The following is a 25768-nucleotide window of genomic DNA, read 5'->3' on the forward strand; positions in this document are numbered from 1 at the left end:
CTAGTTTTGCCACTTAAGGGTAAATTGTTTGAACCCTAAACATGTCTAATGTAATATTTCTTTCTAATCATTGCAGGAGGCCCTGGTATTAATCTAAAGAATTCTGGGAAGAATCAACATGTGATAAGTTAATTTCATATTTGAATTCAACTAAAATCGATATCCCTTTCATATCAATCCAACTGACCTACCTAGAATCCTCACAATGGAAGAATTTGAGCCTTGCGTCTATCAGCTCCAACCGAATATCATTTCAGTCAAGCTTTTCAAAAGGAAAGTCGGGGGCCTTGGTTTTTTAGTGAAGCAAAGAGTCTGCAAACCCCCAGTCATAATATCTGATCTGATCAGCGGAGGTGCAGCAGAAGAATGTGGTCTCATTCAAGTAGGGGATATCGTCCTAGCTGTAAATGATAAGCCTTTGGTTGATATGAGCTATGAGAGGGCCCTAGAAATGCTGAAGAATATTTCATCAGAGACATACGCAGTTTTGATTTTGAGAGGGCCAGAGGGATTTACCACCCACCTGGAGACTACTTTTTCTGGAGATGGGAAACCAAAGACTATAAGAGTCACGAAACCACTGTATCCCATGTCCAAATCATTCGACAGCACCACTCAGGGCCTGCAGAACAGCAAGGAAGAATTCAGAGCCATCGAGAACCTTCCTTCTCACCGAGAGTTTGGTCAGGAGGAAAACCCCCTGCTTCAGATCAATGGCATTGTTTCTCTGATTGGGCAGGATCCCTTGAAAGACAATGCCTGCATGCCCGATCATGACTCCCTTCTCAATGGTGGGGAAGAGAACAATGACCTGCTGAAAGAAATTGAACCTGTGCTAAACTTGTTAAAGAACAGCAAAAGGGAGATCAGTGTGGAAGGTCTTCGTAAGACAGAAAAGCGAGATGCAGAAGTCCAAGTGGAGAGGTATGTATTTTGCATTGCTTCGAATTCAAATAACTATCTAGTATATTCCTCACTGCATTTTCATCCACCTGTCATAAATGTCACAAAATGATAACTTATGTAAGACTGAATCCTTGCTATGGAAAACATTTCACTTTCAGTAACAAGATAAAATATAATTGCAGCCTTGAAAATAACACATCCATGTGCATTTATTGAAAAATAAAATATCCATTACCACACCAAATATGCAATAACATTTAATACATTTTCATTGGATTTGTAGACTGTCTTTATATACATTCAAATGGGGACGAGAAGCTATAAGCTCTTCAACTAATGCCTAATCCTGCCAATTTGTTCTCTTCAAAATATATTAAGCAACCGACGTTCAGAGAAGTCGATGTTCCCTTTTATTGGCTCCTTTATCGTAAAAAGAGGACTCAAAGCACTTTGTTCAGTTTTGTAAAGCATTATGCCTCAGCACAGCAAGATAAACAAAAGATGCCTATTTTTAAAATCATGCAAAGACATTTTTGTGGATAACTTTATAACCGCAGTCAAGCATTTGATTACCCTACAACACGCTCTGCGGAGGAAAATCAGATTACTTTGTATTTAGGGTGAGATTAAGGTTGTCTAACCATATCAATGTACCATTAGTAGGCTGTACTCACTACACACTACAAAAATGAATCACCAGGTCCTGCTGAAATAACTGGTGACTTCAACCTTGCTTTTAGACTGGTAAAAAGCCAGAGTTAAATGCTAGGGAGGTAAAATAATAATTTGATCAACTTGGTAATGCTACAAATGGGATTTTTAAATGCAGCATCCTTTTAGGCTGTTAAGAAAAAGCTTTGACATTTGAGAAGCAAACAGAAATCTGCTAACTAGATTTATTTACTGGGCATTCATTATATATATATATATATATATATATATATATATATATATATAAAGATGATGTTAAGATCAGGATGCATTTTTATCATAGGGAAGATATGCACCATTTCTATATAATTTTCAGCTTTCAAGTCTTTGCCTCAAAGGAAGGGAGTTATGGAAAGCAGGATGAACAAGCCGACATTTCTTGCAATAACAATAATCATAGTTTTGTAAGGAACACAACAATCTTGGAGTCCCAGGCCTGTTTAGAGAAAATGAATACACAACATGAAAATGGTTAATGGGAGAAACACACGTGAAATATGAAGCAGAGCCATTTCTTCCTGCAGAAAGTTGTCATCATTTAAGAGCAAAACAGGAAGGTTACTGACCATGGATCTCTACCCTCAGCTGACATTCCCCACATATTTATGATTTCTTAAACATTTCACTTGCTATTACTAGTTTAATGGCATCATTACTTATAATTATAATACATAATATGTTGTTTTGTGTTGTTAGATGTATAGACACTATTTAAATGTATACTTTTAATGGACATTACTGTATTATGTAGTCGTCTTACGTTCCGTAAAAGCTTAAAATATCTATTTTCCATAATAAACCATATTAAACTATGAAGCTGTCAACAGAATCACATTGCACTTGCACTAATGCATACTGATGACACTAATTAAGTGGGGAATGAGGAATAAATGGCACCAAGAATCTCTCCAATGGTCTTTTTACTACATGGGTGCATACAAGCACACAGAAAGACAATTGGCTTGCTTGCATACATCTCTGTGAATACCACAACTATATTCAGCTGTTGCAAGTGTAAAATAATGAGCCTTCGACACTGATGACTCATTGCATTAATTTATGGGTCAGAAAAGTGAAGTTTCAGATTTGAACATCTCAGAGCCCAGTTTCTCTACATTTTGTTTTAATAATGAATGCAACATGTGAACTGTGAACTGAAGCTTTGTTTTTAGTCACATTATGGGCTATAAATCTGCAATGTACGTCACTAGAACAGATTTAGTGGGACATTTTGCACCCAAATGCAGTTTTAACCATATTGTAAAAAATAAATAAAAATAAGAGCGAGTGTCTTATTTTCTGCAGAGGAACAGCTATCATTCTCCATTGAATTCCTAAATAGCTTCTGCCTGTTGCTTGTTGCTGAATCTGTGAGATTAACAGCTATATTTTCACCCTGAATAATACACATCAACACAAAATGTATGGTAAATCTGCCTCGTTGATTTGCTGGACTGTGATTGGCTCCAAAACCATCTAAGGATCTCTAAACGTTTTGCAAATTGTAGTCCCATAGTGTGCTGCTCATACTTTAGTACCTTCAACAGTGGGATACAGCAGTCAACATCTGAGCTCTTTGAAAGGTACTAATCATTCGGAAATTGTACTGCAAAATGTTGATTAAAGCATTGTGTGTTGGTTACAGGGATCTAACCCCAGTGAACCAGAAATCGCTACAGCTAGCAGCGGATAATGACAGAGTTTTTGATGACCTATGGAGGAAGGACAATATGCCCGTGGTCCTCAACAATCCTTACTCAGAGAGTGAACAGGTAATGGTGAGGGAATCACAGGGGTTGAGATTACATTTTTGGGGGGTTAATGTTCTTGAAAATGGAGTCTCTGTCATTTAAATGTTATGCCATCCAAGTTCTCTCCCTCAGAAAGAGTCAGCCACATAATGAAAGCAACCTAAAGGATTAATCTGAAAACACTACATAAAATGCATCCTACTCCAGGTTTTCCGCAATAGATCTTCGAAAATTAGTAACAGCTGAAGACCTGGTAAAATTGTCTCAATTAAGCACCAAATGAGGTTCAGTTACCCAATTGGTAGGTCAGGTGGAATGAAAATCTACAAACCCCTGCAGAGTTAGAGAGCTGGAAAACTGCACACCTTTCTACCCTAGATGTGTGTTTGTGTCTGTGGGGGTGGGGGCTGTTATAGGGACTAATGAATATTGAAGGAATTGCATTTACAGGAATGATGACTAATACAATTAGTGATAGTTCATTTCAGCCCACCTCCCCCGAGTTTGCTATCGAAGCATTGTGAAATTCAGACTGACATTTAATAAAAAAAAGGCTATGTGAAGTACACGCTGCATTAGATATTACTGACAACCACTGAGATCACCGGCTTCCCCATATTGCCCCTGGCATGTCCACTAGATCAACAATGTAAAACCTGGGCACCAACTGAGCACCATGATTCTTGGGGGAATATTTATAAGCATCCTCTTGGCATTTTATACTGGTGTGTCTGGTGGAATAATTCGTAGGGAGACACAGCCTCAGTCAGTTTATTGAATCAGGATGATTTCTTCAGCCTTACCTCATTCAACCTACTTGTTGTCAACCATCTGTTTCAAATCAACCCATGGTTTTGGGTTTCCTGTAGTTCCAAGCAGTCTTCCATACACAGCTGCCATGCTTCAGCACAAACATTTCAGAGCAATTGAGTTTGATTCACGCTGTGGCTTTTAGTCTGCTTCTGTCATCCTGTATTGAACTGCTCCCGCTACTCCTTGTTGTTTAATTCTTCAGTTGCGTCTGAAATTAAAACAGGAGGCAAGATTAATGACGGGCGCTAAAAAAAGAGCACATCGATTTTAGAAAACGAGGGAAGCACCCACTGATTTACAAAGAGTTATAAAACAGAACAAAACAAAAGCTCAGACTTCACAAGCTGTTGACTGAAAGCCTTATTGTGTCATGAAAGTCAGTATGGGTATTCTATCCCTCTTTACTTAATCTTAAAAACACAAAACAAGCAACATTTGTTTGGCTAAAGCTAATAAAATAAAATATTAGTGGTGTACAATTAGAGATAATCCTGAGACTAAAGCACAGAATTAATCTGTTGCTTGTTATTTTTATATGGCTCTTTCTATTAATGGATTTTTTATATTCATTATAAAAGAAAGAAGTGGCCTAGTCAGAGTAACACTGACTTGAATGTCTGCAGTTATTCAAGGTTTTAATCTGTTCACCATTTCCTCTCTTTTTGTGGTCTGGATTTCCATGTACCTTCACTGGTGTACGGCATAATTAAATTTTGTTTTTAATATGTCAACGCTACAAAAATTACCGTGACAGGTGAGTTCCATAGTTGACTTCCTCGACTCTTGGTTTGCCTTTGCCTTTGATGCTTCCTGTGAAAATTATGCATAGCAGGTGCTTTTATCTCGAGTTCCAGTATAATTTGAAAAATAAATCCCTGAATTTGATTTCCCAGACGGAGAATAGAGGCTCTTCGATGGCTCCTCAACCAAATATGTACTGCAAATGCCACTGCCTTGTACAGTTGTTTGTTGAACTATTGTTTTTGCACAAATGTAATTCACCACATCTGTTATCACCTCAGTTTATCACTGAAAGCAATCAGCTGCCATTATTCTGGTCAGAGAAACCAATTATTTAGGATCTGTGACCATGCGTCTCAGCCAATGGAATCTCTTACACTGCTTAAATGGGATATATCTGTGTGAGCGCGGCTTCTAAGCGGTGCGAAGCGGAATCGATATTTAGAAGCATCGTCCTATCGAAACAAAGACAAGGGATGTTATTAAGACTCAATTGACTCTCACTTTTCCTATATTTCTTCACTAAGTACTGTAATTACATGGTAGTTAAAGTAACGCTCACTATAATTGCACCTCAAGATAACGGCAGTATTAAAAGGGATGGATTGATTTCCTTTTGATTACAGGGAAGATCAGTTCCCTTCAATAGATTTGACTCTCAACTTCTTCCTAGAATAAGCATTGTGAGGAAAAATTACAAACATTCAACGATCAATAGCTATACTGTATATGGGTGGACCGATTTATGTTATCATGTATCAGTGCTGAAGAGTTTTATTGAGCATGTGTTGGTGTACTCTCCACACAGTTTTAATCAGTATGGTATAAATCGCTGTGTAATGAATGTATTCGCAAAATGGCCACCTGCCTTTTCTTGCTCACCTGAATCCTATGCACTGACTAATGTACGCCTGTTTTTTAAATCATCTATTTTTTAAGTCATACATTTCTGAAAGTAACAGCCTTAAAATATTACATGGGCAACAGATACAGGTTTCAGATTTTCAGTTGAATTTCCCAACTCTTTGCCACAATTGGTTCCTGATTATGTGATAGCAATTGGTAAAGAGTGTAAATGTTCAATTCTAAGAGCACACAATGTAAGTGTGGGAATTAGAAATAAATTGTTTTGTTTTTTCCCAACATGCATAGTTTTGGAACTTGTTTTCAATCTGTATGGGTTTAATTTTGACATGGAAAATTTCAGACACAGAAATTGAACTGTGTCACAAGTCAAGTTCTCGCATTTAGTCTCCATTGGTACAACAACTGACCCAATAACTCACTGTTTTTTTCACCCAACAGCCATTGTCTGAAGGCAGGATATCACCGACAAAGAATGCAGCAAATGGTAGCCCTTCCAAATGTCCTCGCTTCATGAAAGTGAAGAACTGGGAGAGTGGCAATGTTTTAAGTGATACATTACATGTAAACTCCAGTAAGGTATGACATAATAACTTCTCCTACAATCCACTAATCTGTTTTCGTCTCCCAATGCAGCACTGCTTTGAAATCTGTTGATATGTTACAAATCAAATGATAACATTAAAAGTATGCCCCGGGGGTTTATTTATATGGTGATCTGGGGATGAATGTGGACTCCATCATATTTCTTATAATGCATTATGTATAACAAGCGTTTGATCTGCAATATGTTGCTCATCAAAAATACATCTGGTTAGCCTAGCTACTTTGTAACCATATTTGTTTTTTCAATGCTCAGTTTGATACAAGCTCTCAACAATGGTCATAGCAACGACAATAGTCCTGTGTCATGTTCGTGCTGCCAGTCTGTAAAAATGGCACTAATTAAATGTGGGAAATGTGCCCGTTTTCACCACGAGGTGCCCTGTTTTAGAGGTACTGTATTATTGTCAAATCCTTGCATTCCGAACACTATAATTTATTTCTAATCTAACATCTACATGTGTGCGTAGCTAAAGTGACAGTACACTTCAAATCTAATTTTATTACACTGACCTCCTGCCTGATTCCATATGAAGTTGCTCTTGGCAATGACTCTGTCTCATTTCACTCATTGCTTTCCTGTAATTAATTGAAGGCCAGCTCAGCGTCGCTCAATGACGCCGACAAATTATTCATTCCCACTTATCGTGCAGCAGCCACTGAATTTATACAAGGGACTTCATTAAGCTCACATGTTTTAGGTGACAGCGAAAGGTTTCGTTATTTACAACTGCGTTTTTTCCCAGAATCTTTATCTTGAGTTTTAAAACAGTAGTTTAAAACACTAAAAACATAGCACTGGTTCAAATTGAAAAACTATTCTAACATAATTTTTGCATTCATTCATTCATTCTACCACCATCAATTTACCATTGCCTTTTTTAATATATGAAAAACAAGCACCCAATGGTTTCACATTTTTTAAAACGGCATTTAATTAGTTAGATTTATGTCACAGTTTACCACTACTTTGTGTTTTTTCTCATTGGGAGAAACAGGTGTTAGATTAGTCCAATGTTAAAGGTTTTATGAATATGGTTCATTGATTACTGCTAACTTATATCCTTCCTTTACAGTTACCAATCTGCACCGATCGTGTCTGTATCGGTTCTGTTATGACACCAAACCAGCAGAACCGCAAATCAGACGAAGTAAGAAATAGGGAGGAGTTGCTTCCCCTTGCAACTGATTTCATTGATCAGTACTACACTTCGATAAAGAGGCAAGTGTTATTGCATGACTTCTGAACTTTGGGAATCCTTAATAAAGATTTGCATATCAATGAGACAATGTAATGGTTAAAAGGACTATCTCTAACGCTGTCAAGAGGTTTTTGAGTTGTAAACCTGAGTAAAAAAAAATAGAACAAATAAGTTAAAATGTCTAATTCCCAGCATTCTTGTCAAGATTGCTGAACATCTTAAGCGTAGAATATATAGGTTAAGAATTTCACAGGAGAAGCAATACATCAGTAATTCAACATGGTTGACAGTTGTGGGCATCTCTCAGCCAGCCTAAGGTTGTCCTTGCAAAACCCCAATATTGAAACCCATGGAAGTGGAAATTATATATTTTTTGTAATATGTTTTACAGATTTGCTTCCAAAGCCCATGTGGATAGACTGGAAGAAGTGACTAAGGAAATAGAAGCTTCTGGATCATATCAGTTGAAAGACACAGAGCTCATCTATGGAGCTAAGCATGCCTGGAGGAACGCTGCCAGGTGTATTGGAAGGATTCAGTGGTCTAAGCTTCAGGTGTTTAACTTCATTTTAGTGGCAGAAGCTGCCATGTATGTAGCAAAAAAAAAATCCCTTTACTACTACGACTACAACTACTATGACTACTACTACTATTGCTAATACTAATAATAGGTTTAATAATGGAATTAATGATATCCCATAAGACATACATTTAGATTTCACATCTGTTGGCTTAATCATCACACCAATTATGCAAGGCATGCAATTGAATCCATGCTGTTCCCCACTCAACAGATCATGTATTTCGCGCTAAGTACATGGGTGTTGTCGTTCCTCTTCCCCTGATTAGGTATTCGATGCCAGGGACTGTACGACAGCTCATGGGATGTTTAATTACATCTGTAATCACATCAAGTATGCCACCAACAAAGGCAATCTCAGGTGAGTTCTGCGCAGAAAGCTACGGGTGTTTTTTTCTCTCAGTGCCGCCGTTCCGCTTTATCTGCATGTGCAAGCAGATGCCCTCCTCAATGCGTTTTGCATTCATTGCGTTTCTTGTTTTACCAGACCCTTTGTAGTCTTCTTTTTTTAATTAACAACACACTGCTGTACTCAGATTCATAACAAACAATTATAAATGACAGCTAATCTGTAGGGCTGACTAATTAGTACCAGTCTATTTGTGGTATCATCACAAATGATTTCAGTGCTATAGTAACCCTAGTGAGGAGGAAGATGCTGAGATGTAACATAACCTCAGACTGATCTTTTACAACTGTTGCAGCATTATCCACAAAGCTGGTGTGAAAGTGAAGGGTTTGTTATAACAACAACAACAACAACAACAATAATAATACTAATGATGATATGAAATTGTATAAGCATGATGGTGAATGTCTTTTCTTACAAAATACTAGATGATTAGGATTTATTTTTTGCTAGGTTAGGTAAACCTATCCTTTTGTAGAAGCTTAATATTAATTTTAAGAAAATTGTAGGACTTTTTCTAGTTGTTTTTGGTTTACTATAATGATGTAGGAGTTAGAGTTTATGATCAACTAAAGTGGAGATAAGCCATACCATTGAATTGCTCATGGATGTTCAGTGATTAACAAAGATTTTTGTATGGATTATTTTATGTAATTTGCAACATTCATGCAAGCTACATAATAATGATCTCAAATAAGATTCCTTAACATTGTGGATTATTAAATTGAACTGCAGACATAGAAAGTGTATCTCTATAGCAACATAGCACATTGTTACCATGTCTTGAATTGTTTTTCACTGTATGCTGTTCAATAAATGCACTGTTTGCATATGATTATGAAATAGGTCCTGCTGCCCTACTACTCTAGAAACCTGACTAGGACAGATTATGAACTGATAGAGATTTAAAGAATTATCGCTAGCTTAGTTACACTAAACGTAGTCATGTCATAAATCAGTTCAAGAATTAACTGAGAAATTGACTCATTTTAATGGCTATTCTGGTAATTTATCCTGTAAGTCCTTATCCAGGGTGTCTGCCAATAAATAATTATTATTTATGTATTATTTTTTAAATGAAGAAATTAACTACACATGGACTTTTACCCCATTATCCATTCACTGAATGTAAAGTATCATTTTTTTTAAACAGTTCAATTACACAGCGTTGATCAAATCCATTATCCGGTGGTCCCCATTCTCCACCCCCTCCCTAATGTACCCAAAATGTGTTCAGATTATACCGTTAAACCCCGGATGCAAAGTAATAAATATATATATATATATATGAAATCATTTCTATTAAGCTGTGTATTAACAATTTAAGTTTTATTTTTAGGTCTGCTATCACCATATTTCCTCAGCGGACAGATGGTAAACATGATTTTCGTGTCTGGAACAGCCAGCTGATCCGATATGCCGGCTATAAGCAGACTGATGGGTCTATTCTGGGGGATCCGGCTTCTGTGGAACTCACAGAGGTAAGTGACATACAGTTAAATGATTTATGTTATGTGGCAAATTGAACCTTGCATGTGAAGATTAATTTAAATTGCACAGATGGTGCAAGATGTTCATATTTACCTTCTAAGATGGTGAGGATCGGTCTTCAGTTCCTGTCAATGCAACTATGACTATAGTGTAGGGTCATATTGGAACTATTTTGCATGCACACTCCATATGAAACATTCCCTGACATTACATTTAATATTTCCTGGAAAAGACACGCCTATAAATGGCTCCGAATGTACTATAATTGATACCTCAAATTCTAATAAGAAATTAACTTTCATCCCTTTGCTTGCACAGATCTGTATTCAGCAAGGTTGGAAAGCACCGAAAGGACGCTTTGATGTCCTGCCTCTTTTGCTCCAAGCAAATGGAAATGATCCCGAGCTCTTTGAGATACCAGCTGACCTTATCTTGGAAGTGCACATTAGGCATCCAAAGTAAGTTGAACCAAACCGTTGCGCAGTGAGATCAAATTGTGCGCGTGAGGGTTCAAATGGACACTTTATCTATCATAAGATTTTTTTAATGGCGATGCACCATACCTCATTTTGTAAAATAGGACTGTTTTCTGCATGTCTGTAATGAGACATTGCACAGGTTAATCACAAAAAAATATATTTGAACGCAGAGAGTTTTTCGCAGCCAGACTCCGGGCTGGCTGCGGCCCAAAAGCATGTGCTTGTAGGCCTTGGCATTTGAGCCAGCTTTGAATCTATGATTGTCACAGCACAGGATTGCTTCATCACATTAGAATACGTATTATTTTGCCAGCAGTAAAGATATTTCAATCAATTTAAAAGACACACACAGATCTGGTTTGGAACACACAGATGGTATATGGGTTAGTTAATTAAGCTCATGATACACTTGCAGTATTTTTAGGCTGTAGTTGCCAACGGTAATTTCTGGCAATGGTGGCCTGTATTTTTTAAATAAATATATAATCATGTTCTCTGAAATCTATTTAAGGCATATTCCAACTCCTACCTAGGGCAAGAACTAATGGCAATTAAGAGTACTGTAATATTCTAGTTTGGAGATCTGCATGTTTGTTGTTTGTGGCTTGTATCCAATGGTGGCAGTGGCATTAGTTCACTGTTTTATAACTTATTACCAGCTGCTTTGTGTCACTTAAGCCATCATAAATGAAGAACTACAACTCAACTGCCAATCATGATATACAAGTCTGATCCTTGATGATTGTTCTGTTAATGCACATATGTTTCATTGCTGGTAACCCCCTTTATTTATTTCAAATGTTATTGTCCCACTGTGCAACAAAATGACAAATAGGTGTGATACAAATATACCGCACCAGCAAATGCAGGGGCCAAACACACATGGATATTTAAAATATTAAAATATTTAATTTAAAGGATATTAAAAAACTGGTCACATGGAGGACAGAATACAATCAATGTAGGATAAACAAGCTAAGACACACAAAGGACTGGCTTCACAGACCAAGATTAGATCATGTTCTGGACTTCACAATTGTATTTCCTTTGGGTAATCTAAGACTAGTGCTAATTAGGGTCTGTGAAACCTGCTAAAAACTATTTTAAGTCTTTCTTAAAGGTATGTAATGTCTCTGCCCTTTTGCATTTGTAGAAGGATTCCAAACGTATGACACCAGTTACTCCACTGACAATCCTTTTTTATTTTCTTGTGTCAAGGGAGGACAGTACTGTAAGGACTAATGAATTCTCTCACCACGGGCAAGACAAAGTCTGCTAGTCATTCTGTCAGTATGTGCATTAGACTGAAACCATGAATTATTTTTCTTGTTTCATACTTCACTGGTTTGTGTATTACATTTTGTTGATGCAGGTTCGAATGGTTTAAAGATCTCAATTTGAAATGGTATGGCCTCCCAGCTGTGTCCAACATGCTGCTGGAAATCGGAGGACTAGAGTTCACAGGCTGTCCCTTCAGTGGCTGGTATATGGGGACGGAAATTGGGGTTCGGGACTTCTGCGACAGCTCCCGTTATAATGTTCTTGAGGTTCGTTGCACTTTCGTCAGTGGTGTTACCAGTCTGAGTCTGTTGGAATAATTTATTTGTAAATATAGGCTTTTATAACCCAGTTTCGTCTCCCAAAAAGATCTGCCCTCCAGGCACTTTTGTTTATGACACAGTTCCATTTAAAAACTGTCAGGATATAGACGCACTCTCTGACATCACTCCCAAGGGCACATTTTATAAAATGTGTCTGTTACTTGTTATAAGTTTTGGGAAACTATGCCACCACCCCAAAAAAAAAAAAAAAAAAAAAAAAGAAACAATAGACCCCACTCCAATACCTTTTACTGCTTTTATCTGTATACAGAAAATGAAAGAACAAAGAGAACAAAAAACTAACTTTGGAAAAGAAACTGAGCTACAAAAGCTGGAATGTGCGACTTTCTTCTCCAGTGTCTTTTATTGTTTCTTTTCATTTACATAGATAAACTGGTTGCAAAACTGCCCATATACAGATGTTAAATAATGTTGCTGTGGATGGTTTTTTTTTTGGTATATTTTCTGTTTGCTAATGAATAATGCAAACATTAGTCATCGTCAATATATACTAATAAGTTACACTACACTTCACCATTATAACACACCAATACATTGCCTACTCTAGTCTAGTAAGTTTATCGGGGCCTCTAACTCTAGCACAGACCAGCATGTAATTTAATTAATTATGTTTAAATTAAATTATAAAAGTGCCTGACAGAAAACAATAATGTGCGTCATGACGACTGAAAGTACATTTTGTTTTCAAATTCAGACTCAATTGCGTGGATTAAGTTTTTGTGCCAAAGGCTTGATATAGACTATAATGTCTTGACTTATTTTACAATGTATTGCTAAATATCCATTAGTACCTAAGTTAAATAATAGATACATGCTAACTGAATCATCATACTGCTCTGAATTATGTATGAACTGCATTATGCAACTGCAGAACATTGATACACCAGGTACTTCTCAACAAGACCCCATCTCCACCAACAATCATAGAACATAATTAACGCAGTAACTGTAGAATAAGCATTTTGCTTGAAAGAATACAAAAATATGTTCTCTGTCAAATTCTACCAGGCTAGACAACTAAAGAAGTTACTACAAATTCTTTTAAAATGTATACATTACCAATATATTTAGAAATGTACTGATATTCTGAGAGAGAGAAAACAAATCCCTGCTGTACTTAATTATTTCTCTTGCCTTTCAGGAAGTAGCCAAAAAGATGGGTCTGGATACCAGAAAGACATCATCTCTGTGGAAAGACCAAGCACTGGTGGAAGTTAACATTGCAGTCCTTTACAGTTTTCAGGTAATTTGGGGTTTTATTCAGAATCCTCAGGTGGCGTATAGACCATGGGTTCATTAGACTAGTCTTAATCTGACAGTTAGACTAGTCTAATGCAAGTTAGTCAGTTGCATAAAAATTAAGACTGGCAAACAATTTGAATTTAATTCTAATCTCCCATTGAAACTGCTTGCCTGAGGCTACGGCGATACTGTCACTGATGCTGACCGGCGGAGTCTCCCATTGGGTCAAATACTCCGCAGTCCCACCCACCGACAATCCCCCAAAACATTAAGACTCCTCCCCAAAGATTTCAATAACCAATCCTGTGCTCCGTTTAAGTTTTGAGGGTGGTCCTACTCCAGGATGTGGATCTTAGCCCTTAAAAAAAATGTTCAACCACTTCTGCACACAAAGTGGGTTGACGCTGTTAACTTTTTGTTATTTTATCACACGCCTTGTATTTGAATGCGTTAGAGCAAGTTTCAGAATTTACCTATTTTTACATATTTTCTGAATCAAATTTGACTAACTAGAATAGCTTTTAAGTTAACTGGGATCATCGCTGTTTTAGGGAAGCATCCGCCATCAAGAGTCTTAAAATTCCCAGAATGCATTGTGTGATTGACTAAGTAAGACCAGTCGAAGGAATGTCTATCGTTAGTATGACTTATAATTATACTAAGACAAAGACTATGTTTATGCAACTGGCCCCTGGTCTTATTAACCTTAATTATAATCAAATAATGTATTTAATCAAACCTTTGATCTTTTCACGATGTGTAAATTACAAAACTGGTATTTGATGTTAGCATTTTTTTTGCTAGAGGTTTTTTGCTTCTACCCGAAGGAAACCTGGCATCAAATCATTCAGGACTATCTTACTCAATCTGAGATGGAGCTAGTTTGTCTAATTAAGGACTCCATTGTTCATAGTACATGAATAAAGAGAAGTAGATATCCTAATTTTTCTCATTGCAGGTCTTTAAAATGTAGTACCTGTACAATGGGTTTCAAGTTACTGAAGTAATGGCTAACTAATGAAGTGATACCTCTCATTTTAAGTTAAATGCAAGTCAAACCTGGTTCACACTTGTTCTTCAGTGTACGTGTGTTTTTCTTTTGCTTCTCAGGCTTCTAAGGTGACTATAGTGGACCACCATTCTGCCACAGAGTCCTTCATGAAGCACATGGAGAATGAGTACAGGGTGCGAGGCGGCTGTCCGGCAGACTGGGTGTGGATCGTCCCGCCAATGTCTGGGAGCATCACCCCAGTGTTCCACCAGGAGATGCTCAACTATCGCCTGACCCCATCGTTTGAGTATCAGGTGCGGCTGACGAATGCCCTTTACTTCGGGATCACGATGGTGAAATTCAGCTGTGTTCTCATAATCGTTTCCAATATTATTTTCCCCATTACAGCCGGATCCCTGGAATACTCACGTGTGGAGGGGAGTGAACGGAACACCGACCAAAAAGAGAGCTATCGGCTTTAAAAAGTTAGCAAAGTAAGTGGCAGCTGTGAAGTGATGTTGGCACTGATACAATATTGATTTATTCAACAATTTCTTTGTAAAATGTGTCCTCTTTTTTTTTGCGCACTATTGTTACTGCATGTGACGTGACTTTCTAGCGCTGTAAAGGGTTAAGCTCTCAGTTGTGCTACTACATCTGCCTACGTAATTCAGAACTGTGTTTGACATTAGCCAAGACAAGCTCCAGAGTGCTGAGAATGTGTAATTTAGTTAATGATCCTATATGGGGAAATTATGCCACAGTTATAAGCAGGTTTTTTTCCACTTTGTATAGTTTCTAATTGCTCCAAGACAAGGCGGGCTTCTTAATTGGCTCTGAACATTATCAAACCGTTTCTATTGAAGCAAGTGTTCTTCCCGGGGATAAAGACACTTGTGACTCTGGAACCTGTGATTGTTCCAAATCCGTTTAACTCTTTAAATTCTTTCCACAGGGCCGTCAAGTTCTCAGCGAAACTGATGGGCCAGGCCATGGCTAAGAGAGTGAAAGCCACTATATTGTATGCCACTGAAACTGGGAAGTCTCAGGTCTATGCAAAAACCTTATGTGAGATTTTCAAACACGCCTTTGATGCAAAGGTATAGCCTCACTCTTAATTTTAAATGTATCCACATTTGTGTGTATTCTTCCTGCTGCTTCCTTTTCAGAGATGAGCAATATACATACGTATGTTAGTTCATTGTACAGAAACGTCACCAAAAAGCAGTCTGGCACCTTTGTTTTGTGTTACCATACATACTGCTTGGAGGATGGGAAAAATTGTGTTCAAGCCACACTGAGACTATTCCACTTTCTGATCAAATGGTTTCTCTCAACAAATATAAATATATTTCTCCCTTCTCAAAATAAGCCAGAGCACAAAATAAACAGGTTGTGTAAACATTGTTTATTGTACAATCTGAATTCCCTCAGAGCTTTTTAGTAAAAAAAAAAAAAAAAAACATAACTGAAACAAAATGTCATATTTTGGAATCCGCAATAATTAATAATTAAAAAAAACTCTTCTCAATCAAATATTTTTAATCTGATGACAGATGGACTGTATCTAAGTGGGAAATGTCATGCAAGATAGCACATGTTGAGTGGAGCACAGTGCAGCTTCTCACGATGTCCTTTAAATGCCATTTCCCCAGCAGCAGGGCTGAACGAGTCTCCTGTGGGCATTTCACATTGACACTTTAGTGCGACAAACATCTTAACCACCATTGTACCATTTAACCTGAAACTTAATGGAGATGCTGCAGGAGTGATGTTTTAAGCCACCATCCACCATCTACTGTGATTGTTCATGTATTAGATAATGGCACACTTCCGTAGACCAAGATGAAGACGTATTTGAAGACTGCAGTCCGCATCTGAAAATCGATTTGGTTTATGAAAGTCCCTTGTTTCATAAAGTGCCCATGGTTTTGCCTGCTGTAGCTGTGTCTGAGTCAGAGTAAGTCATAAAAGCTTCAAGTGGAAAATAACGCTTTAAGGTGCAGGTGATTGGTAAATACGGAGTGAGTAGTCATCCTATAGAACTGTTGAATATGTTGACTTAAGTTGCCATAGATCAATATTAGCTGTTAGTTACACTACTTTTGGAGGCAGATCCTTTGAATATGTTTCTCCTCCTGCAATTTCACTCTCTCTAGGTGATGTCTATGGACGAATATGACGTTGTGGATCTGGAACATGAGACCCTCGTTCTAGTGGTGACTAGCACATTTGGTAATGGAGACCCACCTGAAAACGGAGAGGTATGGGGCATCATTGAACATATTGTTCTTGACTTAAAACATCCTGTGTTGTCTTATTTTTTCACCTACTTTCAGTTATACTTTTGAGAGAAAAAAATGCAGAGCCCCAAAGTTCAGTACATGGTTTGCAAGATGAACTAAATAAATTGCCTTTCTTATAACTAAATGACAATTAATCATGCATTGATGATTTTTAGTGTCTCAAGTAATCTATTCAAATGTTCTTTATATTTAAAGTTTGTATGCAGATGTTTACAGTTCAGTTATTTTATCTCAGTTCAGACCATTCTTAATCAATCAAGGAAACGAAACGTCTGTCCCTTTTTATAAACACGTAATTTTTCCTACTTGGACTAAACATACAAATCATGTGGATACATACATTTCTGATTCTCTGTTCCCCTTTCCTCTTCAGAAATTTGGTTGTGTTTTGATGGAAATGAGGCATCCCCACTCCAATTCTGAGGACAGAAAGTAAGTCAAAGTAAAATGCATTGAAAGTGTCTCAGTAACATCAGATATGTGAAGGTCATGCATGTCTTTCGTCGCTTCAGGAAACTTCGTCATCGTTAATGTTTTTCTTTGTCAGGCTTGAGAATTAACCGGATCCGCCATACTACCAGCGATGACGTGGATTGCTCAGCTGCTCGATGTGCGCAACACTGTTTGTTTACTGTGACTGATCTAGTATGTAGTGTAATCATTTCTGTCACAATGTGCTCCACAGGAGTTACAAAGTTCGCTTCAACAGTGTCTCATCATACTCAGACGCACGCAAATCTTCGAGTGATGAACCTGAGCCAAGAGACAACTTTGAAAGTACCGGACCGCTAGCAAATGTCAGGTTAGTAGTAATACATACTGTACAAGATTACAAGATAAATAATAAAATATTGGGTTTCCATTTGATGATTGATAGCTGGGCTGTAGTTTTGATTTAATCCAGTCAGCTTAGATTTTGAGTTTCACCTCATGTGCCACTACAATCAATCAGGCACTTCTTAGGTTTGACATGAAAAGATATACAATTATAGAATGGTCTGACATAAAGATGACAAATATTAAATCAATAGAAAAATGTGGGGGGGAAAGGGAAAAAACACAAAGAGATGCTGACATTACCTGTTAATAAACATGGTATTTCTTCGCTTTGATTTGTAGGTTTTCTGTGTTTGGCCTAGGATCCAGGGCCTACCCTCATTTCTGTGCCTTTGCTCGTGCTGTGGACACGTTGCTGGAGGAGCTGGGAGGAGAGCGAATCCTCAGGATGGGGGAGGGGGATGAACTGTGTGGCCAGGAGGAGTCCTTCCGAACATGGGCCAAAAAAGTGTTCAAGGTGAGGCTGTGAGTCAGATCTCTGTCTATTGTTAGAATAGAAACTGAGCGTTGACATTATTTTGAACTATTAGGCCTTTTTCATCCTTTCAGAGTCTGGAAAACTTCACAAATACGCTTCGTGAGACATAGTTAAGCAACCGTTTCTGTTTCTTCTCCTTCAAGGCTCAAGCTCAGTAAAGATTGTGTAAGAGAAAAAGGCTTCCAAATATAGCCTATGTTTCTCAGTGTGTGGCATTTCATGTACATTTTGATGACTTAAAGGTTGGATTTCAGTGAGAAGGAGCACTTTGTACTGATTTCTATACCACCATTCATTGTAATAATATACTTTAAACTTGTTCTGACGTTTTTTTGTGTTCGTCATTCATCTATTTTGTTTTTTTGTGGTTGTTACAAAAGCTGCAGGCTGTATTAGAAAAAGTGATGTGGGTATTTGACCTTCTCTTACAAAGGATGTACTTTAAATCAGTCTTTAAGTCAAATGGATGTTTTGACCATGCCTTCCCTTAATCAATTTTGACCATGTTAGCCATATTATATACAATGGCTGTAGGGACCATGCCTAGGGTGTTCTCACTGATTTCTGTCCTGTTCAGGCCGCTTGCGACGTGTTCTGCGTGGGTGACGATGTGAATATTGAAAAGGCAAACAACTCCTTGATCAGCAATGATCGGAGCTGGAAGAGAAACAAATTCCGCCTGACCTACACAGCTGAAGCTCCTGAGCTCACACAAGGTACTGTCTATGAGCACCCTGTCTGTCCGAATAACTCCGTACCTCAGTTCATAAATGTGAGGCAAATTGTTAAACGTTACGCTGATATGAAGAGTCATCCTTGATTGGCACCTAATTTTCATGAAGGAGATATGCAGAATTAGTATGGTAAACAAAACTTAGTAAGTACAGGACAGTGAGGGAAACAGATTGTTGGCCCACCACAGTCATGTTGAATTGACACTCTGCACTGTGTGTCTTACAATAGCACTGTACAGCATCCATAAGAAGAAGGTTTATGGAGCAAAGCTGATAACTCGACAAAATCTGCAAAGTCCCAAATCCAGGTAGGTCATTGTTTACATCGTCAGGGAAAAACTAAGCAGCTTTATGTAAAGAAACATTTTACTTTATAATACAATCTAAAGAATTACTGCATTATGTACATGTATGTTTTCATTGAGAGAGTGGAACCGTGTTCAATGTCAGATTTATAAAAAAAAATTGAACATGCAACTGCAGCTGTAGATAGGGTGAAAGCATATGATATGATATACTTAGATTTTCAAAAAGCTTTTGATAAGGTTCCACACCAAAGACTGATCCTCAAATTGGAAGCTGTAGGTATTCAGTGTAATGTAAGTATATGGATTATGAACTGGTTGATGTATAGGAAACAGAGGGTGTCGATTAGAGGAGTCGCTTCTAACTGGAGTGAGGTTGTTAGTGGAGTTCCACAGAGATCAGTACTAGGGTCTTTGCTTTTTCTAATCTATATTAATGATCTGGACTCTGGGATAGTTAGCAAACTTGTTAGATTTGCAGATGACACTAAAATAGGTGGCTCAGCGATACAATCTTTACAGCACATGCTATTCAAAGGGACTTAGATAATATTCAGTTGTGGGCCGACACCTGGTAGATGTGGACAAGTGCAAGGTATTACATGCAGGTAACAAAAATGTCCACTATAATTACACTATGGGAGGTATAGAACTAGATGAAGTAACGCATGAGAAAGATCTAGGAGTCTATGTGGACTCCTCACTTTCTCCATCCAAACAATGTGGGGAAGCAATAAAAAAGCCAAACAGAATGTTAGGGTATATTGTCAAAAGTGTAGAATTGAGAACAAGGGCAGTGATGTTCAGACTGTACAATGCGCTAGTTAGACCTCATCTGAAACTCTACATGGGGACTTGATTCAAGTCTTCAAAATCATGAAAGGCATCGACCAAATCAAACCAGAGGAGCTTTTCCAGATCAGCAGGGACATACACACCCAGGGACACAAATGGAAACTGGGCTTCAAGGTATTCAAGATGGAAAACAGGAGACACTTCTTCACACAGAGAGGCGTCACAATCTGGAACAAACTCCCCAGTGATGTGGTTGAAGATGAACATTTGTGAACATTTAAAAATAGACTTGATAGGATCCTTGGATCACTTAGTTATTAATGGACACCAAACGAGCACGATGGGTCGAATGGCCTCCTCTCGTTTGTAAACTTAATTCATGGTATAAATTCTGCATATAAATCTTTGTGATTAGGAAGTAACAGCAGACATATATAACACATGATGTACCCATTACTAATACTTACAGATGTTTTCAAACATTCAGAGTTTCTTTCTGTCTTTTAGTCGCTCAACAATCTTCCTGCGCCTCCATACAAATAGCTATGACAGCCTGCGCTACCGACCAGGGGACCACCTGGGGGTCTTCTCTGGGAACCATGAAGATCTAGTCACATCCCTTATTGATAAACTGGAAGACGCCCCTCCACTCAACCAGATTGTGAAGGTGGAGTTTTTAGAGGAGAGAACCACAGCTTTGGGTAAACCTTTGTTAATACACACTTAGCACAACTTGCATGGATTTGACTTGATACGCCTCTAATGAATCAGACAAAACCGACTATAGGTTACAGTGTTACAACCCAGTGCCTCAATATCTGTGTTTTCAGTTTTCTGTTGTGCAGAACCATCCATAATATCTTATTTCCATGACTCAGTCATCTAACACTGAATGATTTAATTGAGGCTTCTTAACCACTTACAGACAAGTTTGTCTTTTACACGTATGGGCTTCAACAGTGCCTCCTGTGGGCAATTTATACTGTTGCATAAGTGAGTTCAAAACATAACACACATCATGTATCTATTTCTTTTGTTTCATTCCCTAAACTTACGATTGCTAATGCAAATCATATACGTTTGTTCCAAAGGTGTGATAAGTAATTGGACAGATGAGAATCGTACTCCCCCCTGCACCATCTTCCAAGCTTTTAAATATTTCCTGGACATCACCACTCCCCCCAGCCCTCTGCTGCTGCAGCAGTTTGCATCACTGGCAACCAACGATAAGCAGAGGAAGAAGCTGGAAGTTCTCAGTAAGGTAAAGCAATCTATCTTAGACTTTGTCAATGCCCATCTTAATCTACTTGTATATTTGTTAATATATCTTATTTCCCATTCCCTGTCTGCTCCCTGTTTATGGGCTGACGTTGTGCTGTTTTCCAGGGTTTACAAGAATATGAGCAATGGAAATGGTACAACAATCCCACCATCGTGGAAGTCCTGGAGGAGTTCCCGTCTCTGCAGATCCCCTCCACCCTCCTGCTTACCCAGCTGCCTTTGCTCCAGCCTCGCTATTTCTCCATCAGCTCCTCCCCCGACACCTATCCCGAAGAGATCCATCTTACTGTGGCTGTTGTCTCCTATCGCACCAGAGGTAACTGTCTTCTTCCATCCCTCCATCACACTGATATCCACAGTTCGACTAGCACTGCCACAACACACATGGCTATAAATATATGTTTTAATTACATAAATGTTTGGCCGTTCCTCTAACATTAGTGTGTATAAATGAATCCAGGCATTCTTTTCTTTCTGAGGTGTTTTATAGTTTTGTTTCCAAATCTCAGTGCTCACGTGATGTTCTCTCTCACAGACGGAGAAGGACCTCTGCACCATGGTGTCTGCTCTTCTTGGCTGAACAGGATAGAAACAGATGAAATTGTTCCCTGTTTCGTCAGAGGGTAACCTCACCTTACTTGCTTGTTTATACCTGATACCTGATTTCGTATGTGGTGTTTATCGTTTTAATGAATTCCGTTGTCCGTTGCACTATTTTGTGTCCTGGTGTTTGTTTCCCAGCCTACAGCAGTTGAAGATGATGTCTTGTGGACCAATAGGGTGCCAGTCTGTTTTTGCTGTGTATCAGTCCTTAAGGCCTCGAAGGTAACGTTGTTGGTCACCAATCTGTTTTGCAGTGCTCCATCTTTCTGCATGCCCAAAGATCCCAACGTCCCTTGCATCCTTGTGGGTCCTGGGACTGGAATTGCTCCTTTCCGAAGTTTTTGGCAACAGAGGCTGTATGATATTGAACACAAGGGTATGTTGAATCATCAGACCCGTTAATTAGCACCAATTCCTTTTTAATCATTAATGGTTTGGCTGCAAGAATGACATCATATTCCCTTTTTTATTTTAAATATCAGGCATTAAATCCAGCCCTATGATCCTAGTCTTTGGGTGTCGACAATCCAAAATGGACCACATCTACAGAGAAGAGACCATTCAGGCCAAAAACAAAGGCGTGTTTAAAGAACTGTACACAGCATACTCAAGGGAGCCTGGGAAACCAAAGGTAATTACAACCGATAACAAGAAACTGAATTCAAGTATAATAGATTGATTGGATCAGACTCAGTATTACACTTGGGCATAGATTAAATCAAAACTTTTAAGCTTTTTCATTCTTTCTTCTTCCCAACAGCAACCTGCCAATAACTAGTAGGCTTACAGTTCTGATCTGGGCTTGGGTTTTGTGTATTCAGGCGATTGTTGCTCTCTTCCTCAGAAATATGTTCAAGATGTGCTCCGTGAGCAGCTGGCTGAGACCGTGTACACCTCTCTGAAGGAGCAGGGAGGGCACATATATGTGTGTGGAGATGTCACGATGGCTGGGGACGTCCTAAAGACCATCCAGCACATAGTGAAAGTGCAGGGAAACATGCCACTGGAAGATGCTGGCTTTTACATCAGCAAACTGAGGGTATGGAGTGGGCTTCCATTACAAATCTTTACTAATGTATTTCTGAGCAGATGTAGAAGTATATATATTATATAAACCGGTTCTCTTCTGAACATTCATTGCGCATTGAAGATGAATGTTGCGTCAGAGCTGTAAGTTGTTTTTTTTACTTATTTTTCCAGGATGAAAACCGCTACCATGAGGATATCTTCGGTGTCACGCTGCGTACATATGAGGTCACCAACAGACTCCGCTCAGAATCCATCGCTTTTATTGAAGAAAGCAAAAAAGACTCTGATGAGTAAGCCTGCACAGCTTCACTGGAGTTCTGCTGGACAGAAACACCTCCAGAGGTGCTTTCTGTCCTGAGGATATCCGTCTAAGTTCTGTGACATACTGTAGGTGGGGCCTGGTAGCTATAGATTGTAGATTATAGCCTCTGGAATCATATGAACAATATAAACGGGTAACCATGGAAACTACACTTTAAAGTACTCCTTCCTAATAGGATTATTTAAAAATGGTTCACCCCCAGTGTGATTTTAAATGCTTTCGTGCCTTTTAAGATAGCTGTATTCCATACTGCATTTGTCTGAAGAGCAGAAAGAAATTGTGGTGGATTCATTTAAACCAAATCTGGGGATGGAGAATGTATTTCCACAGTTGTCTGGACTAGGAATGCTGTTGTCTTGAAGTTTGTTTCACTAAAAGCACATATCTAACTGCACAGATACACAGATATACATAATAATGCGCATTTGTTTTTCAGGGTATTCTGTTCATAAGATCTTGCTGTCCCTGTGGAGTCTTTCAGTGCCAGGCCACTAGAGGGAGCTCTTTGAAATGAAGCAACACCCTGCAGCTAGTCACGTATACTGTGCCAACTTTTATACTGTAAACATACCAACACTTTTTATTTCTACAGGAAATGCTTTGTAATGGTCAGGCTGTGCAGTTGTCCTGTGGCAATCTCTTATTTCTTAATTTCCTCTTCAGAAAGTGTACTATTTTTTTTAAACTCCATCTGCTTTGACTGTTTTTGGAAACTGCAGTTTCACGTGTACCGATATTCAAGCTCTGCATTATTGCATGAGAAAAAACGTGTATTTTACAATATATATGCTATATTTTAATGTGAGAATTGATGCCTTCTATTAAAAAGTACAGTATTTCATGCTTTTTAATCAGAATATATATTATTCAGTCCAGCAGCACCCAAGAAAATAATGTTAAATCGAAAAGTGTTACATGGCTAGCAGGGTCTTTTTAAGCATTAATATTATGTATTAACTTGGGCTAGGATATTACAGCAGCTTTGGCTTTTCCACAAACATGCTGGCTGGGTGTGAGTACATGCTTTTTATATAGCTTACTACAGTGATTTTAAATCACAGAAATTGTGGACTGAGTCCAATCACTAATTTTCATTTGCAGAATTACCAGCACATATTGTTAGATGAAGAACAATTAAATTAATAAATATGGAAGGACCCTGCTTGTTAAAATGTTACATATCTGGACAATTATATAATTATGGAATGCTCACAAGATTTCAACTGCATTTCAGCATTCAAAATGAATATGTATTTTTCAGGCATCATACTCAATGTGCAGGGATTTCAAGTTACCTGTTATTTTGTCGATGTGTCCCATTTATCTGTGGAATCAAAATGTGAACAAGCATTTCCAAAGCCAATACCAAACTCACTCATAGCCATGGTTCAAAAAACTGGGATCTTTTAATGCTTACAGAGGGCTACCCAGTCCAGTGCCGTTTAATGAAGTACACTGATGACATGCAAGTGTATTATTACCTTTATATCTTCAGAATCCATGTTGTACTTTGAGAGGAAAATAAAAAATATATTTAGGAGACACAATTAAAACCCTTGTCTCCAAGAAATTAATTGGAGAATATATTACAAACCTTTAATTTTACTTAGATGTACACTCATTTCTTATTACTTTCATATAATGGTGACTGTTCTACAGTGGAAGATATATTGCTTGAATAGTCCTTCTGCTTTTAATATGTTCATGACTATTCAAGGCAACTGGTAAGTGTAGTTGTGTTTTGATCAGGAAAATTGTATCATGGATTAGAAGGTATGAACTGACCTTCTCTTACTGAGTTATTGAGTGATAACTTTGAACTGGACTGTATCAGCATTTGTTAACTATTATATTAAATCTCCATTACTGTGACTATGTAGCGTATATGTTTTTTGTTCTATAATTGTAATTTAAATTAATGTTTGTAAGGGTCTTGATACAGAGCTTTTGTGTAGTTCTGGTGCTCATGGAAACAAAGTGGTGTCATCTCAAGTGGCTCAATACCAGGAATTCAAATATTTCTGTTTGTCGCCACATCATAAGAGAAGATACCCGCGGTAGTCGCAACCATCCTGACTACAGTGCATTGTAAACCCACATGACTTCTCATCCCTTGTAACCTGAGGAGCTTCCATACTGGAATGAAGAACTGTAGTCCTTTCTCCGTTTTTGCATGTTTGTTTCAAAATGAATCCATCCGTGTCGCATGACGAAGGTGACAAATTGCTTCACAACCTTAGATGTGTGACAGTTATTTTGCATCTGTTGTTTTTCGTTTGTTTGTTTCTTTCTTTCTTTCTTGTTTGGTTTGGTTCTGATGCTCTTTTTTTTAATTACATAGAGACTCATACTGATAAGAATGTAGTGAGGACTGGCGCTTGCCTTATAGTAGAGAAGTCAGTGCTTGGTCCCCACATTTACATTTTTCCTGTGCTGGCCTAGTTCTCCTGAGCTCATACATGTACAGTTCGTGTGGTGTTTGGACCACGTGCATGCAGCTACAACTAGCATTTGTATATCCTATCTGCATGATATGAGATCATTCTTCTCTTATGATCTGAACACCTATCCTCTTTTATCTTTTATACAGGGAGGTATAATTTTCCATTTTCTACTGATCAATAACCTCACTAAAAAGATCTTTCTTAGTATTTTTTCATGTACAGACCGTCT

General features: G+C 38.1%; 1 protein-coding gene across 1 annotated transcript in view; it reads left to right on the forward strand.

Annotated features, from left to right (window-relative positions):
* Positions 1–24967, forward strand: part of nos1 (nitric oxide synthase 1 (neuronal)) — a 28727-nt gene extending 3760 nt beyond the window's left edge. The window contains exons 2-29 of the mRNA XM_066689498.1: positions 77–924; positions 3263–3389; positions 6228–6365; positions 7466–7611; positions 7983–8145; positions 8441–8532; positions 9920–10061; positions 10390–10529; positions 11923–12097; positions 13314–13415; positions 14525–14719; positions 14814–14899; positions 15361–15505; positions 16565–16669; positions 17085–17143; positions 17397–17513; positions 17831–18005; positions 18604–18742; positions 18990–19068; positions 20368–20561; positions 20952–21121; positions 21247–21457; positions 21677–21764; positions 21999–22120; positions 22227–22375; positions 22589–22783; positions 22945–23063; positions 23532–24967. Of these exons, the coding sequence (XP_066545595.1) occupies positions 206–924; positions 3263–3389; positions 6228–6365; positions 7466–7611; positions 7983–8145; positions 8441–8532; positions 9920–10061; positions 10390–10529; positions 11923–12097; positions 13314–13415; positions 14525–14719; positions 14814–14899; positions 15361–15505; positions 16565–16669; positions 17085–17143; positions 17397–17513; positions 17831–18005; positions 18604–18742; positions 18990–19068; positions 20368–20561; positions 20952–21121; positions 21247–21457; positions 21677–21764; positions 21999–22120; positions 22227–22375; positions 22589–22783; positions 22945–23063; positions 23532–23547 (4308 nt within the window). The 5' untranslated portion in view covers positions 77–205 and the 3' untranslated portion in view covers positions 23548–24967. The remainder of the gene's footprint in view (positions 1–76; positions 925–3262; positions 3390–6227; positions 6366–7465; positions 7612–7982; positions 8146–8440; positions 8533–9919; positions 10062–10389; positions 10530–11922; positions 12098–13313; positions 13416–14524; positions 14720–14813; positions 14900–15360; positions 15506–16564; positions 16670–17084; positions 17144–17396; positions 17514–17830; positions 18006–18603; positions 18743–18989; positions 19069–20367; positions 20562–20951; positions 21122–21246; positions 21458–21676; positions 21765–21998; positions 22121–22226; positions 22376–22588; positions 22784–22944; positions 23064–23531) is intronic.
* The last annotated feature ends 801 nt before the right edge of the window (positions 24968–25768 follow it).

This window comes from Amia ocellicauda, chromosome 17, assembly GCF_036373705.1.
Source record: "Amia ocellicauda isolate fAmiCal2 chromosome 17, fAmiCal2.hap1, whole genome shotgun sequence".
Taxonomy (NCBI): domain Eukaryota; kingdom Metazoa; phylum Chordata; class Actinopteri; order Amiiformes; family Amiidae; genus Amia; species Amia ocellicauda.